Source organism: Myiozetetes cayanensis, unplaced genomic scaffold (assembly GCF_022539395.1).
Source record: "Myiozetetes cayanensis isolate MyiCay16 unplaced genomic scaffold, myiCay2020 scf1, whole genome shotgun sequence".
NCBI lineage: Eukaryota > Metazoa > Chordata > Aves > Passeriformes > Tyrannidae > Myiozetetes > Myiozetetes cayanensis.
In genome coordinates this window covers 127800938-127820076 of record NW_026086604.1, presented here as the reverse complement: position 1 = coordinate 127820076, position 19139 = coordinate 127800938, and the positions used below count along the sequence as shown (strand labels likewise).

Below are 19139 nucleotides of genomic sequence, written 5' to 3'. Positions count from 1 at the left end.
ATGCCTCCTCTGCATCCTCCTGTAGACACCTCTACATCAGAGATCATTCATGCAACTTTCACAGTAACTGCAGATGTGGCCCTCATGTTACGAATCTGTGAAAATACTGGATTTTCAAGGGGTTACTTGGCTCATTACTCTCACCTCCCTGTACTCTCTGCCCAATGCCTTCAGTGCTGTTCACAGTGCCTCTAACCCAGAAGTCATCCACTCTAAAAGAATGCCTTTCTGGGACCTCCAGGCCCGAGCTAGAGCTGTCCGCCAGCAGCAGTGACTGCAGCTCTGTGTGGAACCACGGGAGAAGAGGCATGTGACACCACACTGCCCTCTTCGATGGCTCCGATAGAAACAGCTCCAAGGCAGCACTACAATGCCTCTGCCTGGTCTCCCTGGAACTAGAGCGTGAACTACTCTAACTCTGGAAAAACTATTCCGCATGGCATTATTTTGTCTAGGCACACGCCACCCTTTGTTTTCAGAGGTCTCTGCCTCACCTCGGTCCAGGACCACGTCGTCCGTCATGCCAAAGGCGGCGAACAGGGTGTCTCTGAACACGGTGCGGTTGAAGCCGGACACAGCGAACTGGCTGCAGGACCTCTCCACCAGCACGTCGAAGAGCTTGATCAGACATTCCGCTTCGCTTTCGCTGACTGCCCGGCCCAAACACAACCAAACACAGGTTATAAATTACGCTGATAGAACACGGGGCAGGCACCGCGGAGGGCTTGGGCACCTCCGGCGCTGACCACGACACCGGTGACCCCGACCTCCCGCCCCGCAACCCCTGTTCCTGAGGGGGCGGCGGGAAATGCGGTGACACCCCTCATCCCCCCCCCCCTCCAGGGCGAGCACAGGGGCAATGGCAGGCGGCGGGGCGGCTGTGGCGCGGCTCCTGCAGGCCGGCAGACACTCACAGTGCTTGGTGGATCGGCTCAGCGACTCCGCCAGCAGCTGCAGCCTCTTCCTGCTCATGGCGGAGGAGCCGCTCTTGCCGCCGCCGCCGCCGCTGCCCTGGCAACGCGGGCGGGCAGCGCGGCCTGACGGGGCCACAGGGGCCGGGCGTACAAAAACACGTAGGCGAAACAAAGATCAAGTCTTACCGCGCATTTAAAAAACAGCAGTCGTAGAAAATAAATAACTGCGTTTCAAACTTGTAAAAAAATGTTCTGGAAAGAAGAGCTAACAATTAAATACTGTATACAATACTGCTCGTTCATCGGCTGGCAGAAGGCAGAAAACTATTAAAACACTTCTTTTCCCGCATTGCTCGTTTTCTGCTTCATCTCTCTGCTGAAACTTGGAACGTGGCTGTAGGTGCCACCCGAGACCCACAGCACCGTCTCACTTACTCACCTGTGCATATCGGCAAAGCTGAAGGGCTGAGACCAGACTTAACCTTCCCTTCAGGAAAAAGAGGATGCAGAATGAGATGTAACTTACTTCTTAACATATTGCAAACTGAAGCATTTTCCTGTCAGTACTAAAGCAGCTTTGCTGGGAGCGGACAAAGCCCATAAGCCCCTTATGCAGCTACATAAGCATGACAGCAGCACCTGAAGCCCACAACTGGGCAGAACACATAGTGATATGGAGACAATTAAAATGACATCCAGCTTAGGTATTTGGAAGACTGGGTCTCATTTCCATTTTTATTTCTTTCTGTGGCAGGTGGTTGTGTAAAAGTCAAATAAGGTATCACAGAGGACAGAGCATTTATGCTATGGTTCATTACAAGTTCTTCTACCAAAACCGCAACACCACAATTTAAAAAGAAACCAACCCCAACAAAACTAAACACAGACCCCAAATCAAACCCCTACTGTTCACTGCATCTTGCCTTTATTTTAACCTCACTGACAAAGCAGTGTCTAGAATTGGTAACATCAAGCCCAACACTATAAAATATTTGATAAAAATATTACTATCATTTAGAGGGACATTGCTGCAATTCAATGGTTGTATTTTCCCAAGAACTTCAAGTCAATTTCTCTGTACAAAGGCAATATGAAATCATCTTGCTCTCATAGTTTTTAGTTATGGTTTGCAGACTAATCATCAATGTCCTAAAGTTCTTGAAATTCTTGGCAATACAATATTTGAAACATCTGTATGCAACAGAGGTAAGTTCTAAGGTAGCACCTGTGCAATGAAAAAAGGGGTGGATCAAGAATACAATGTACAGTTGACTGTCTGGGATGGAGGGGCAGTTCTTAAAGGCTAGCAGAAGGCCCAGCAATCAGTATTTCAATGGAAGATATAGTGAGAATTTCATGTAAACTAAAATCGAATAGTTGCTTGTGTGTTCTTGTGTGCACATTTAATTTAAAAAAGCTTTTTTTCCAATATGTAAAGCAACTAAATTGAAGTAAATCAGCTTTATGAGTTACATTAACATTCTGTAGCCCTCAAGTACAAAAATATAAATACAAACTGTTTAAACAGTATCTTTAATGAGATTCTGGCAGTAGTTTCTTTATCTAACAAGACATGTAACGTAACAGATCTGCCACTGAACTTGCTTAGAGTAAAATCAGCTTCAATATGAAGCTGTTTAGGTATCAAAACCCTGCTTTTTACATGCTAAATATCTTCAGCAAGTGTGCACTTAAACACAGCAATGAACTTCAACTAAATACATACATGAAACTCTGCATGTGGAACATAATTCATAGAACTGGTTATACAACAAATCATTACCTGCATTTTGTTAATTTAAAAATGGTACAAATCATGCAAAACAATTCTAAAGGTAACGCAAAGAAAGCTACAAGTGTTCGCAAGAAGTTTTCAATTAAAACAAAATAACATTAAATGAAATATGCATATTTACTAGCAAAGGTCTATCGCTATTTCAAAGAAGCAGAGGTAAAATACTCAGTTTTGACTGTCAGTTATACTGCAAAATGTCATTGCTCTTGCTTAATGCAGAAGCACATGCTTGGAAGCTCAGAACTGCTTATTCAGAAAAAGTCTGCCGTCTCTGACAATAGCTCTAGCTTCCCAGGAATCAGAGATGCTGCATGGATTAAAAGTAGCAGAGATTTGCAAGAATCAAAGGCAAAGGCACCCTATTCAGTCAGCCAAAATGGTAGCATTCCCTTTCTCATAAGCATGAAGACGGTTAGGGGCCAGATGATGCACATTTCTACACAGGCAGCCTTTTAAATGTTATTAATTTTCCATTAGCAGACACCAGCTTGCAATAGTTTATGTATAGGATTAACCTGCAGGATGAACTTGGGATTTAATTTGTCCTGATTTACAAATAAAGACTATTACTAATGCTTTAAAAGACTACTTTTACTATCTAAAAAGTTTAACTCTTATTTTCCAATATTTTACACCCCAGCTGGCCTACCATCTCACATTGTTTCAAACACCCATCACTGCTTACTGGAATTTTCTATAAGTTGTACCTCATGTATTAAGCAGCAGGCAATAACAATGGTCTGTCCTGGCCCAGCACAGCTGCATCTGGCTGGCTATTGAAAGATTAGGAATATTTCTAAAACACAGGAAAACTCATGCAGTTTGGTAAAGTTTGCTGTCATTTCACAGTTTAAGTTTTCTTTAGTCATTACACTTCTGTTGATAGTCTTGGGGTGTTTTAAATATTATTCTGAATCCGAATTCGAACCAGCAATCTTCTTTTTCTTCTTTTTACCATGTTTCTTGTGCTTCTTTCTCTTTTTTGTTTTATCCTACAAAAAAAATTAAAGTTATTGTATAATACGATTTCCATCTGTTACATTCTGCTAAGGTAAAATGAGAGCACAGAAAGGGTAACTTTGCAAAGACATTTCAAAAGAGATTTCTACAGAAGCCCACTGAGAAATCACAAAAAAAAAAATCGTATTTCACCCAGCAATTTGCACTATTATGAGCAGTCTTCAATTTATCTTCACACTTCTCATGAGGCTCACCATTACATTTCCTAATCTTTTAAATGATTTTCAGTGCTTTATAGATTACTGAGAAAGTAATATGGAAGTGCTTTGACTACCCATGACATCTTATATATGTGGGAATAACTAGGATGTTTACAGATTTTAAAGCAAAGCACTTAAATTCACTGTGCAAAATGAACTAGTTCAACTGCACTTGGCTAGAATCTCTAGCACTTGTACTTTGTTTAAAATAAAACAATTATGATCTCAATTGTAAATACAAAAACACTCAAATTAACCCTACTGAATTCAGTACTGAAGCTAATATGCTGATCCACTGTAATTCAGAAGCTGAGAGGTACAATCTTGTCTTTTTGCAAGCAGAATTTCAACAGGAATTCTTACATAGGTGTGATATTACATAAATTAAAGAACCAGTATAAAATACACATAATTTTATACATATTCCTTACACATACACATCTTCTGCAAAAAAACCCACAATCAATCACTGGAAATCTTACGGCAAACAGTTTATATGATTCTGAAAAAAACCAACACGTTTCATAAAAAAATGTATACTGAGTATCACTGATACTCCTATGCTTGTATTTTCAGGTGACTGATGTAAGCCTTCCCTTCGCTCTAACCTATCTAGCCAACTGAGATGCCTAATTAGGAACACTGCTGCTGACAGGGGAGAGATTATACAGACAACTCGACTGGGCATTTAGGATTTTAAAACCACTATGCTCCTAAATGAGGAGCCTCAGGGACATGTGATAAATTTAGGTTCTATATCTGCTGAACCCTCCTTTCACTTTTATCATCAAAAACAAATCAACAAAACTGAATAAAGTAACACGTTGCTGGCAGCTTTTTGGTTGTGGGTAGAATTATAATGGTGCAGATGTTGCAGCAATTATGTCCTAAGGCCCTTTTCATTGTGGAAGAGAGGAATTACACACAGTGCTAACAAAGGAACAGCACTGATGTCTGCCTGTGTGGCAAACTGCTACCCTACCCAGTAATCCACAGGTAGTAGTAGTTCGAGTAGGTTGATAAAGAGTACAATTCTATCGTTAAGTGTTAAATATATAAATCTCAAATCCTATAGAGGTAAAATAGTGACAAATTCTTCTTTAATTCAACAGCTGAAAAAAAGTGACTTCAACAGGTAAACGGAGAGACTCAATTTATATTCATGTGACAGTAGACTATTGCTATAAAACATCTGCAATAGCGAAAAACGTGACACTGGAAATTAACCAAGAACAGAGTGTTTATATCCTGAAACTACAGTATGACTAAGAGGGATACTTGCTGTTTTCTCCTTTTCCTCACTGTTTTTCTTCTTTTTTGCTTGCACCTAAAGAAAAATTAACCCAAATGTAATATCCATAAAAGTTGAATATTTTCAAGAAAATTAATTCAAAATGACTTGTTGGTGATAGAGGCTGGACTAAACAATTCTTACTAAAATTTTTTATTGAAGATAGTAATATCAAAAACTTTGAATGTGATGCACTCTCAGATTCCCCCATAGAGAGCAGAATAGTTTCAACAATATATTCAACCTAAGCTAGTTCATTCATTTACTTTGGTGAATCAGTAAGTTACAAACACTGTAACATCTGAAACTGAGGTTGCACTGACCTCCTCAGTCTGATCCGATTCAGATACAGATTCTGATGATAAAGGTCCATCACCACGATCTGCTTTCTTCCTTTTCCTGTGATTTTTACCTTCCTACACAAAAGTAATATATTTGTGAGTAAAGTCAGGCCTTTCAAATTTCATAAAAATTCTGCTTAAAATTTAAGATTGAAATATCACTTCTAAATTGTGAAGTATTTTAAAATATTGTTGACATTAAACTTAACTAGTCATCATCATCAACAAATTACCCCACCAAACTGTTAAAATGCTTTTAGTGAAAATAATAATGTTATGTATATTCCTTTTTCTTGTTACCAAGATACAGCAACTTTCTATAAGTGAGAGGAATAATAATAGTCTCTTATTTTAAGTAATAATACATGGAGTAGGTATTTGAAAATAAGACATTTCCCCACTTTTAAACAATGTATAACTGAAGATGTCTCAATACATGCACACAAACACTGCAGCTTCAGACTCTTGCTTTGTTGTTGCAATTGAAAGAAAAAGCCCCCTCTACATTTGTGTTGAACCAGGACACGCTGTCCCTGCCAGCTGCACTTCCAGCACTTCATATTTAATTTCAGTGCATTTAAAGGACAGTTATTGTGTGAGATTGTTTGATGAGCTACTTTTCTGCCCCCCTGCACTTCTTTGCTCTGGACCAGAGAAGGTGTTTCTAAGACTGAAGCTACTTTCCTTCACTCAATTTTTAAGGCCAGAATCTGAAAAAATTCATGCCAATAAATTTTTTTTTGCAAGGCAGGATCACACATCTCAGCTGTGTTATTGAGTCTATTACAGACATCTCAATCATTTCCCAAAAGAACTCATGAAAAGTACCATGACACAGCCTGAGAGATGGGGGATCTACAGGTAGGGAACACCTCTAGTCCCTAAGTGCCTTTCAGAAGATGTGTGAAAGCAGCATTACAATAAGGAACTATGGTAGACACTTCAAAGCTTTGAAGAGAAGCTACTCAAAAGGAGTTGATGCGAACTGGACACTATAAAATAGCAGCAGGAGCAACAGGAAAAAAAATCAGTGCATTTGCCTCATGTAATGGATAATTTGTACATCAGAATCAATACTACTGACTGAAATAGCAGAGTGCAATGTAATAAGAAAGGTAATTGGAGAGAAAGACTTGGGTGGACTCTGAAAGCATTGTTAGTTTACCCATAGGGTAGGAATAGCTAAAATTGAAGTCAATGAGATTATTCACAATCAACATAATGGAAGGAACATAATAGATGTATACAAAATGGTGTAGTGGTGGGAAGGAGAGAGGATTTTCATGCTCAGAGAAAAGACAGAATAAGGTAGTTTTTCTTAAGCTAATACAATTTCCCCTGCAATTCTTCAAAGCTATCGTAAGTACAGCAGCTATAATTATGACTACATTTAGATGAAGAAATCTTCTGCTTGATGTTCCTTAATTTACAGGAACAACCCAATATCCTACCAGGTATGCCACTGAAATGTCATTGCACAGATTTTTAGCTCAATGTGACAGCTAAAGGTAAACCCCAAAATACTAGAATGCAGCTGATCTACTACAGCAAATTAGGTAAGTTTTTTATTTACCTTCGTAACAAGAACAGATCCAGCAGTTTCTACTAATATCAATTACTAACACAGGAGCTGAATCCAACTAAAAGTCTACCTTAAATCTGGGCACTGAATACCTTCTGAGTGTGTAGTTTTGGACAGAAAATTTCCATAGGTGTCAATTGAGGCATTCAATATTAAAAAAAGAAAGCTCCATTCTGTATGCAAAATGCAGTTCTGATGTAAACATTTAAAGAATAAAAATACCTTCTCTTTTTCACAGTCTTCCTTTGACCTCTTCTTTTTTGTGCTGTCCTAAATAGAAAGGAAAACATAAACCATGACAAAATTATTTCATGAAAAAGGCAGAAATCCCAAAAGCAGCCCAATTCATACTCTTTTTCTGTCTCTTGAAAGTAATTCTTCAAAGTTATCCTTTCTACCTTGCAGTGAACAGGAAAGACATGAAAAAGACGTAATTTTGATGCAGCTGCGTACTTCCTGAATGATGAGCATGAAAAGTCTGTATGGCATCAGGTAACAGTGTACTTGCAGTACAGGTAGAGAGGCTCTGGAAAGGATACCAGCTATCACTGCTGTAAGTGCATATAAAATGGAACAGTCAGGAGCCTTTCTTCTTTATCCATATCCATCTTCACTGATCAGGCTGGGGTTAAGCAGGTATTTCCCTAGAATTTTCTGCCTTCCAAGTATGTCTGTGTCCTTTTATATAGCAAATTTTTTAAACCTCCCATAAGCAAAAATTCATAGGTGTGTGCAAACAGGATTCATCAAACTTATACCTGACTGAATTAGGTATTCCAGTGAAAGCCTGTGATAAAGTCTACACCCAGAATCTTAACAACTCACTGTAATATTACTATTTTGTCAAGAAGTGCAGTTACTATACACTGTAACACAGAAAAATACTAACATAACAGAACAAATTGCCAAACTTCTTCACGTTTTTGTTCATTCAATAAGCCTTTGTATCTAATTACTTTCAGAAATGGAAAAAGACAACCTCAGTTTAAGATGCACTTGGGAAAGGCTTAGTTCTCCAACAAGAAACTAGTCAGTTCACAGATATTTAGAAAGGCAATATTCTGGCCACTGATATCCTGCAATACCTGTATTTTCACAGATGGTGTTCAATTAAATAGCATATTCAGAAGAATTTTACAGAAAATAGTATTACTGTAGTATTAAAACAAAACATTTGAGCAGCAAAAAAGTTGCATGTGTCTGAATTCAGAAAAATAACTACAAAAGGCTGGAATAAAGAATGTTCATTTTCTAAAGATCAAATTATTTCTTCCAGGCTTTGGGGCCAGTAGAGGCAGATTCCAGATTGCATGCAGAAGATACAAGTGCAGCTCAGGCATGGTGAGAATGAAAAGATTTAAATTTGGAAGACAAAAAACCATACTGATATGTAAAACTCTCTCTTTATAACACATCTGCATATTCACCTTGCTGTCTGACTCAGATTCTGAAGTTGAGCTTGCTGAAGATTTCCGTGAGGAGCGATACTTCTTTTTCCTTCTTTTCTTCCCTTGCTTTTTATCCTATCCACAAATATTGTAGAAAAGAAGAAAAAACATAAACTTGAATTTATCCTCATTAGAACTGAAGATTTACATTAAATGTAAAGAAGAGGGAACACCAAATTCCTACATGTTATCATGTTCTCTTGAGGAATAAAGTACGCTACAATTGATTCTTTTAGTGGAGGACCTTCATAACTCTTCTGCATTGAAAAAATGTAAACTGGTGAAAAATCCAGGTTCTCTAGGTACTGTTTATTATTTAGATGTGTGCTGTAGAATCTGATTATCTGTAACAAAGATTTTTGCTAATAAGTGAAAATGGTATGTTTGCGTTTTTATGATTAGATGGGAGATTCTATTAAAAAAGCATATGATTCAAACGTTAAAACAGAAACAGATCCAGTTTACAAGCCTGGAACCCAAAATCTATAGCATTCCTACAGAAACTATAGAATAGATATCTATGTCTAAAATTAACAACTTTATTGTATGTACCAAATGTATAAAAATTAAACAGTTTTATGCAAACCAAATCCTCAAACAATATTCTAAAACATATTACCAAAAACTGTGTTAAATAAGCTTCATAAACAAAACCTGATAGATTCCAATAAGTTAGCTCTTACCTCATCTTCTGAATCAGATGAACTGCTGGAAGAATCAGAGCTTGATGAAGAAGAGGAAGATGAAGACAACTTGACCAAACACAACAAAAAGTGAAGCTTGTGAGATGCAGCATTTTGTCTAGCAAACAGTCAAAAGCCCATCCGAACACTCCCTTTAAAATGTCTTCATTTTCAAAGTATCATCAATAAAATTTTACCGCTAAGAAGCTCATCCTACATAGATTTTCCTAAACAAAACTAAGTAACTTCTAACATTTTTCATTTAATAATATCTATTTACTGATCTTTTCCTCCCTTTACGCAGAAATAAAATTCTCCTTGTACAGAATGTATGCAAACCCTCTCTAATAAAAGCAAGTTAATGTAACACCTGAAATCAAAATTACTGCCATACTTTTTCTTTCCAAGACAACTTAAATGACAAATAAGAACAACCCCAAAGCAAAAAAGCTCAGAAAAGTGAAAATTTTGCTCACCCTATTAGATTTCTTCTTTTCCTTTTTCTTTTTCTTAAAAGTAAAATAAAACAAATGTTACTTTGGCGCAATTTTTTTGTATCATGCACTTAGATTTATAAACTTTGATGATGGCTTTTAAAATGTATTTATGAAATTCCGTGTTGGCAGCATTGATGTTCCGAACTATGACTGTATGAAATTGAAAATAACTTACCTCTTTCTTTTTGGAGGAACTCTCATTTCCACCCAGTAATTTTTCCCTGTGTTTTTCCAGTTCTTTCCTCCAATTCTAAAACCAAACAGAAGCAGTGACAGGAACATAATTTCCAAACAGCTTTTTTTAAATTCTCCTCTACATGACATTATAGTTTCAACAGAACCCACAGAAAAAAAACAACATATAATGTTGACCAAGGCTGTAATACACTTGATTTTACGTAAGATTAATATTCATCAAAATACAGTGCTAGTTCATGTGTTCAAGTTATTTGGCTTTAAGAGACCGTTATTTGTCTTGAAGGTCATTAATGATGGCATTTTTGCTTTTGTATCACAGTGTTCCACCTAGAGCACTTAAGAAAATGAGGGTACCCTACCAGAAAAACTGCAATTTTTTCTTAGTTCTAAAAATCACCTGAAACAAAACTTCAAGACAAATTCTCCTCAGCCTTCTTCAGTGTATGTGTCTGTAGTGTCTGTTCTGGGCCTTGCTGATGTCAGCAATAATTAGATAAAACTACTATACACACCTTCAAAGAAATGCTCTTATTTTTGTTAGGTCAAGCACACCGGATGGATGAATGAAAGTCTCCTCTCATTCCTCCTTTTCAATTTCTGACACAGTCTCTAGGTCTACCTAAAATCTGCCCTTCAAGAACGTTGAGCATCCAACCTGGCCCCATCAAACTGAAAGGCTGCTACGTTCAGTCTGCACTGCCAGACACATCATGTGCTCCCTTATTTATTATTCTGATCCTCACAATGAAGCTGTACTGGTAATGTATTGGCAAAACAATGATAATCTACATATTGTGCTGAAGGGACAGAAATATCAGGAATTAAGTATAATACATAGATCCCCATGTCAGCATCCTGTCAATTAGCTCAACAGTGCTGATGAGAGACATGGCAGATTAGCCAGGATACAGTCATGTGCATAATGTGCTTCCACAGTCCAAGGCAGCATCTATGGAATATTGCAGTGGGTTTGTACTTTGATATACTAGGTACCCAGAGCTACCTGAGGGGTTCCTAACAACAGCCTGTGCTTCGTTAGGCCACTGTTCTCTTTAAATTAAAGACTGTGCTAGTGTTATGTTTTAAACAAAAAATCCCAACAACTGTCAGTAAAAAAAGGGAAGAAAGCACCTCATTCAGAGACTTGCAATCTTTTCAACCATTCAGAGATTTGTTCTTAGGAGCTTTGGGAATAACTCATGGCTATTTCACAATTCCCTGCAACCCTTCCTGTCATTCTGCCATACTGAAAGGTTCTATCTGTGCCAGATTCAATTATTTCACATGAGCACAGATAAAATCAGGAAAGGAACATGACAGAATACTAAACCAAACTCACCAACACAAAAGCCACAGAGCATGGTGTCGTGGTTTTGCTCTGGGTCAATTTGCTTTCACACTCCCTACACAATTACTGTAAGTTGAGAGAAAGTTTATGCAGACAAAAGAGACTGGATTTGGGGAAAAGAGTATGAATATTTATTACTAGCAAGTTAAAACTAAAGAACTACATCTATAACAATTCTACTGAAGTAAAAGTGTTATGTATTTACAGAAAAATACTTCTTCCCCTTTTATATCAGTCCAAGGAGGAGAAGCAGTTTCTTTTTCTATTCTTGGAGTTCCAGATCTTCTCAATAATTCTGTAGCATTCTCGTCGCAGCTGGAATTCCTTCATCTCTCTCTCTCGCTCTGTGTTGGCCTCCAGGGTTGGGCCTAACCCCCTTCTAGGCTAAGACCGGAGGCTGGAGGTTACCCAGGTTCTGAAGGTTTTTCTCTTCCATGGGGTTTGCAAGGGGACACTTGCTTACCATGGATCTTCACCACAGGATTACAGGAGATTATGGTTTATGAGTCCACCCCTGTTTTCCTATGAGGTCCTTTCCCATGGGAGAACAGTCCTTGATAGACCTTGCCAGCATGGGTCTAGCATGGATCCCTCACTTGGATCCCAACATCCTATTTGGGCCGTCTCGTTCCAGCATAGGTTTCCCTTAGGATCACAAAATCTTCAACAGGACTCTGCCTTACTTCAGTCCTTTTCACGAAGTCTCGGTTCTCTGGTACATTCACAAGCTCCTCTGTGAGCGGCATGAGGGTCTCTTCACCCCAACAGTCTCCTACAGGTAGCAGGGATTATTTTTCAGTCTTTTCCCTGCTGAAGGGAGAAAGGGGAAAGAAGCAGCCCCCCCACCTTCGAGTTTTTCTTCTCTCTGGCTGCCAGCGTCGACCTTGGACACTTCGTCATCTCCCTGCTGGAATTTTGCAGCGGTTGCTGTCCAAGCAGTCAGTCCTTTAAAGTTTTTTTTTTCTTCACTCTCTTACATGAGAGAAGGGGAGCTTCAGTGCCACCCCTGCCCCCGGCCCAAGCTGGGGGAGAAGAGGGCCTGGCCCTCCTCAGGCCCGCTGCCTCTCCTACATGGTTGCTGCCCCTAATTTCAACTGCACCACAAACCTTCTCTTCTGTTTTCTTAAATATGTAATTAGCAAAGGCGTTACTGAGAGTTTTAATTGGCTTTTTGTCCGGAAATCCACCTGGACAAAACCATTCTCAGCCCCAGAGGCTGACTGGCTGGGCAAAACCACGACACACGGAACAACTGATCCTTTCAGAATAGCACCCCATGGCCCTCCAAATCCTGGTACAACTTCTTAGGCAAAAAGGTACAGCAAGAGTACTAAGGGGTACTATGCCCTTCCAGTAACAGACGAGGAACATAATCTACTTCAATCAGAAACTCACACACAATAATGAAGATTACTGCCTGCAGCTTATCTCAGGATACCAGGACCCAAGAAGGAACAGAAGCAGTTAAATTCACTGCAGACTAATTTCTCCCTTCTATACAACGGGAGTAACACGTGAAACATTCATATACTGGGGTGATCTCCAGTAGGTGTGGAATGCAAGGATCAGAACAGCTGCATTTATAGCAGAGAACCAGCACATGCTGTAATCAGCTTAGGATGAGCAAAAAAGAAAGGGCTTTGTAGTCCTATCTGTACACTGAAGGCCATTTTTGTGCCCTCTCCCATATTAGTATTATATGTACATTCCTTGCCAAAGACATCTGCTTCCAGTAACACATTTTTTCCCAATATATTTGGACTCTGTGATACTAAACAAGTGACGATAAGCACAAGAGGCTTATGTTTATCCTATCTGAAAATGTACTAGTTTAATTTATTAATATAAGCACATGCATTTGCATAACTATATTTACATTTATGACAAGGTCAAGTTTGATTCACCAGTAAGTTTAAAAACTTTTTATATAGTGTTTCTCTGAACTGAGAGTAACTCTTCACTGGTTAAATGGTAATCGTAACTCTCGATATAAATGAAACAAAATATTTACTCGTTAAAAGCTCGAGAGAAGTGAAATACTATGGTTAGTTGGTACTGTTAATGATAACAAAAGAAAAGTAGCTTGTTGGATAAGAAGAATCATGTATTAACAGCTAATAACATTACCAACCTCATTCATCTTTTCTTCAAACTCAGCCAAAGCCCTGGATCCTTTCTTTTTCTTTTCTAGTTGCTCTTTCACTTCTTCCCTACATGAAAAGGATGACAGATCACAATTTTCACAATTAAAAATACCTTCTTCTTGCCCTCTTCAACATCTAACTTTTTGTAGAGTTTTTTTTTTTATAGTTTAGCCTTGGTTGAACTTCCAACAGAAGAAGCAGGAAAGCATCTTAGATGTTACACATATGGTAACCTAACCCTAATAACTTAAGTATGGTAGTTAAATCCCTCGAGAAGATCTAAAGTTAACTTTGCAATTAAGTAAATTGTTCTCTAATGTCTCATGAAAGTGGGCAAAAGGGACTGAACATAAAGTAAGTTGCTGATAATATCTCAAAGTGAGGACTTTGTTGGGTAGGTAAACTGTTTTAAGAACATATCAGCAAAATGTTTTTCTAGCTATTAATTTGTTTACAAATTAAATATATCTGCAGGGTTTAGGTATTATTTATGAAAAGAGGTAAAATGACAAACATTTTCCTCTACTGAGAAACTGTGCCAAAAAATAGAGACAAATAAGAAATATACATTTCAAAATGAAATACTACTGGTTTTAAAAGAGAAGATTGAAAACACATTTAGAAAAAAACCCACTTTGGTCAGAGACAAGAAATCTTTTCAAATCTATTAGTGGATATTCTGGGGAGGTAGGTACCAGTGTCATTTCAGTGAGAGGGAACAACTTTTTTACTTAAAAGGCCAGAATAGTAGAGAGGTATTGCCACTTACCATGTTGGTCTTGGCCTGTTCAAGTAGTCTTGTATTGTTGGTCCTGAATTTGGTGCAGGACCTCGTGCTCTGGCCATAGCTATGGGATTCATATAAGCCTTTAATATGAAACAACAAAAAGAAATATAAAACTCATCAACTGCACTATGATACCAAAAAAACTTTTTTTTTTCTTCACAAAAACATCTTCTCACTCGTTGAAAAATAATTCTGACTTGCTTCTAAGAATATAAAATATTTAACTAAAACAAGTTGATTTGGTCTGGCAGAAAAGACTCAGGTAAATGCTTTCAATTTGAGTTATACTGTGGCAGAAAGAACTGATCCACAAAAAGACTATATTCCTTACAATAAGTCCCCTCCCTGAGCAATGATTTTGCAAACTGAGAGTAGTAGCATGATTGCTGAAATATTCTTCCTTGGGACATGGAAAATGTAATTTTCTTTCAGCTCGTGCTCTCTGGGACAACTGATGCTATGCCTTTAGCATTCTCTTTGAAACTGATGACAGTAGATTCAATAAATTCTGCATGAAATTTCTTGCTGTAACACCAAAACAAGAAAGCAGTGGTACTCTGCTACAATTATGCATATATGAAAATTCAATGACTTAGGGCCATTTGAGGAGAAAAAACCCTCCAAAACCAAACATACATAATGCCAATTTATGAGGTATTCCATCTTTCAAACCCTTGCATCCTGTTTGAGCTACAGAAGATTAAATTAAACTTAGAATCCATAATACACCTTTCTTCATGTGAAAGGGAGGTACATACACCCCCTTATCTCACAGGTTTTTATCACATAGTCCCAACACTTTACAATTTACTTCTGCAGAACATAACACACATTGTTCTTACTGTTCAGTTTGGAGATGAGGAAAAAGATCAAACAGTCCAAACAATGCTTCTCTTTGGTTGCCCAATCTGAGACATTTTTTTTAAAGAGTACAACATTTTGTAGATTCAAAGCAAAGATTTGACCATCTGTGTAGCTGCTACACGTCCAACACTTCTTTTTTATCAGGCACTCAGAAACCACCATGCACAGGAGGTGACCATTTGTGAAAGCTTGTCAGAAGCAGCTGTCAGAAGCTGTATCCCCCAGCAGAAGCAGTGACCACAGCAGTGCTGAGTTCCTGGTCTGCAAGCAGGCTGGTGGCCTTCAGCTCTTGGGGATACATTTAGCCCTGCAAGAGGGACTCTGAGCTCTGCCTTGGATAGGGCACCTGGCTGAACTGCCCACACAAGTTTAGGTCACGATCTGGACCCGGACCACACTGAAGCAATCCAAGGACTCTTTCAAGTCGAGCATTTTTTGACTCAAATTGACTCTGAAACTCTAAAGGTGACATTTGCTGCTGTTTCTCGGGGATTTGCTCTGTGGCTTTAATTCACACAAAAAGGCTAACTAATACAGGCAAACACAGGTGTGCCAACTGAAACAAGCAGCAGATGGATGTACGTACTCCAGTAGTTAAAACACTTAGAAAGAGTCACTCAGGTTACAAATCTAAAAATTAGTACAATTTTCATAATTGAATTCAGCTTTGAGCAGAAAAGGAGTTCCTTTGGAATGCAGTAAACAGTATTTGAACATTGTTTTGACTAAACAAAGGTAATTTTAATGTACTAGGTCTACTAGAAATTTGGCTTTCTACAGCGAGCATGCCAACTCAACTCTTTTTGGTGACCAATCAAGAATTTGTATCTTAAAGCTCTTCTTAATATAATTACTTTCTAAAAAACAAGGTCTCTTGCTGCTCTTAAATAAAATTTAACCACTTGTGTACCTGAGTTAACATATAATGAACAGCCCCCCATCTCCCAACAAAGCTCTATACCTGCGGAAGAGACAACTGTCAAATGTCGTTTTTCTACTTCCTCAAACCACCCCTGGACAACTGGCTAGGAAGCTTCCTCTCTTTCTTTAACATTCCCACAGCAAGTACATAATGACTGAGTACTGCTCTATGTTCCATGATTAGGAAATTTATGTCTTAAAACATGTTCTTATAATTTCAAACAGGTTTATTTATGAAGAATTACTTCACCAATAAACATTTCTGAAAAGTATTCACACTACTTTGCCAAACTGCATGTCACTAGCCAGAGAGAGCATGGAAAAGCACCCTCAATAAAGAAAGTGCTTGTCTGCACATTCATTTTCTTTTTTTGGCAGTTTGCTCAAGCAGATATTAAGAAGGTATTTGCTTTATAGCTTTCATGCTCATGAAAAGCATAAATCACCTTCAATCAGGCATGGTTCTCTGGGAAAGCAATACTAACTACTACTGCCTTGCAAGTATCCTGTAGATGTGAAAAACCTCGTTTATTTTCCATCTCCAAATACTCAAAATGATGGTGTATTTAAGAAGGGATGTGTTAGAGAAGTCTGGTAGAAAGCTGTACAAAAACACATGAGGAGCAAAGGGTCCTGTATTCTAATCTGTCTTGTACTAGGAAGCCATGATGGCACAATGACCATTATATACGAAGATAAGGATTTGCTGGCATTGGTAGGTATTTCCCAACTGCTCTATTAAAAGCTAATTAAGAATAAATAAATACACACCCAAAAACATGACAAGAAGGCAATACATTTCAAGCACAGGGTCCGGTCTTGGGAGTCTAACACTGTCAACTCTTTCTTAGTAGATTCCATTATTTTGACACCTCAATAAAGCAATCAAAGGCACTTTGCTATCCAGCTGTATAATATATATGTCCTTCATGTCTACTACTATATTATTCCACCAAGGTATGCAAAGATGTGAATGGATCTGAGTATGAACACACAGCATATACTAGAAAGAAACAAAGAAAGGGGAAAAAATAAAAGTATTATGATTCGTGTTTAATCATAAAACTCAGTTGTAAATTTACAATGCCTAAATGATTACGAGTGTAAGGTGAAGGGCTAACTGATACAAAAACATTTAAAGACAAACAGGAAAAAGGATGGACTGTGTGAAATCAGGCTCTGCACTCAGGTGTGCAGAAGCACATTTTTTGACTGCTGAGCGCTAGCTCCCGAAGCAGCAGTGCTATGTAAAGCTAAATTTCAGATCGCTCAGGTACAGCTGAACGGCAAGTTTAAGGAAATACGGCTGAGCACGGCAAAGAGCTACTTCAGGGGGTGCTGCAACTCCCAGTGGGAACGTTTTATTTTTGTACGGACCAGGCCAGCATCTTAATCACCTTCCCCCGCCAGATCACAAAGCAGGCGTCAGTCACGATGCTGCCAGATTTGACAAGGCAAAGAAAGACTCTGCCAGGGAGCCGCGGGCACGTGCCGAGGGAGGGACACCCCGCACGGGGCTCCGGCAGCTCCCGGGGCTACACGGGGCACGGCCCGCCTTTGTCGCCCGCAGGCGGCCCCGAGCCCGGCCGGACCCGGTCCCGCCGCCGCGTACCCACCCGGCCCCCGGGAGCCTTCGGCCCGCCGCGGGAAGCCCCGCCGGCCCCGGGCCCCTCCCGTCCCCCGCGGCAGCCCTTTCTGCCCCACCCGGCGGCCGCAGCGCGGCGGCGGCGGCCGGACAGGCCCGCCGGGGCCGAGGGAGAGCCCAGCTCCCCACGGCCTCCGCGCCGGACGGGCGGCGGCTGTGGAGGATCCCAGCCGCGCTGCCCGCGTTACTCACCACCCGGTTATCCCGCTTCCCCATGGCGCCGCCGCCTCGCCTCGGCTGGGCCCGGCCCGGCCCGGCCCAGGATCCTTCCCCGCGCCCGGGAAGCCGCGGCCCCGCTCGGCCCCGAGCGGCCGCGGAGCTGCGGCAGCGGCGATGGCGGCGGCCGCACAGCGCCCCCTGCCGGGCCCGCGGCACTGCCGCGGCCACCGGGGCCCCTCGGCGGCAGCGCCCGCCCCGCCCCGCCCCGCCCCGCGCGGCCCCGCGGCGCTGAGGGGCGGCCCCGGCAGCGGCGGGGGCGGAGCGGGCGGGAGAGGGGGGGTGATACTGCGGGGCGTGCGGTGGGATGGTGGCAGTGGCGGGATGGGTCAGGTTCGAAGGGATCACAGTGAATCATCTGGTCCAACCTCCCTGCTCAAGCGGGGGCGTCCCAGAGCACAGAATTGTGTTCAGACTGTTCTTGAATACCTCCAGTGAGGGAGAGGCTCCACAGCCTCTCTGGGCAGTCTGTTCCAGTGCTCGGTCACCTGCACAGTAAAGACTCTTACTCACGTTCAGGTGGAGCTTCCTGTGCATCAGTTTCTGCCTGTTGGCTCCTGTCCTATTTCTCAGCACCACCGAGAAGAGCCCGGCTCCATCCTCTTGGACACCCCCTATAAATGAGGTCCCGACTCAGTTGTCCCTCTTCTGAGGCCGAACAGGCCCAGCTCCCTCAGCCTTTTCTCGAAAGAGAGATGTCCAGCCCCGCAATCATCCTCGTTGCCCTCCGCTGGACCCGCTCCGGGAGCTCCATGTCTGTCCTGTCCTGAGGAGCCGCCGGCGGGGCGAGCGCCAGGACAGCCCTTGTGAGGGGGAGCGGGGGGTGGCTCTGAGCGGAGCCCGGGTGAAATGTAAACGTGCACTGGCATCCTGGGGCGCCCGTCTGCAATCTGCATCCCAGGAGAGGGCAGAATTTCATGGTGAGGGCTTTGTCTCTTGATCCATCTAGTGGCCAGCTACAGATAGAAACGCGGTGTTGCTTTTTCCTTGGGTAGGTGCATAGACTAAGGTATTATGAAACAGCAGCCTGTTCTGGCAGAGAATTCAATGAAATGGGGTTCTATTGGGGGGAAAAAAAAAATGTGTACTCATCCCTCGTTAGCCATCTGCACTGCAAGATAAAGCGCATCACAATATTGGCAGGTTTAATATTACACTAAGGTATTGGAAGTGCTAAGAGAAGCCCATGAATCACCAGGACCTGCTAATACAAATTTTAAATGTCCTTTTCTTAAAGCGTTACCA

At 40.8% G+C, this 19139-nt stretch overlaps 2 protein-coding genes across 5 annotated transcripts in view; both read right to left on the bottom strand.

Annotated features, from left to right (window-relative positions):
• CLXN (calaxin) overlaps positions 1–2288 on the bottom strand; it is an 8110-nt gene extending 5822 nt beyond the window's left edge. The window contains exons 1-2 of one of the 2 annotated variants that reach the window (XM_050310971.1): positions 915–2288; positions 495–650 (exon numbers count right to left, since the gene is read on the bottom strand). In XM_050310971.1, the coding sequence (XP_050166928.1) occupies positions 495–650; positions 915–972 (214 nt within the window). In that variant the 5' untranslated portion in view covers positions 973–2288. The remainder of the gene's footprint in view (positions 1–494; positions 651–914) is intronic. The other variant, XM_050310969.1, reaches the window with a different exon arrangement.
• A 143-nt stretch (positions 2289–2431) lies between these two features.
• FAM133B (family with sequence similarity 133 member B) lies at positions 2432–18014 on the bottom strand. 3 transcript variants are annotated; one of them, XM_050310962.1, is made up of 11 exons: positions 17871–18014; positions 14231–14328; positions 13449–13527; positions 9947–10021; positions 9751–9783; positions 9275–9343; positions 8571–8666; positions 7366–7413; positions 5544–5636; positions 5212–5256; positions 2432–3701 (listed from the first exon to the last, which is right to left on the bottom strand). In XM_050310962.1, the coding sequence occupies exons 1-11, from the start codon at positions 17892–17894 to the stop codon at positions 3615–3617; spliced, it is 747 nt and encodes a 248-aa protein (XP_050166919.1). In that variant the 5' UTR covers positions 17895–18014; the 3' UTR covers positions 2432–3614. The 3 variants fall into 3 exon arrangements, with proteins under 3 accessions (XP_050166919.1, XP_050166901.1, XP_050166910.1); XM_050310944.1 differs by lacking the exon at positions 17871–18014 and adding an exon at positions 16805–17333; XM_050310953.1 differs by lacking the exons at positions 5212–5256; positions 17871–18014 and adding an exon at positions 16805–17381.
• Positions 18015–19139: the final 1125 nt, after the last annotated feature.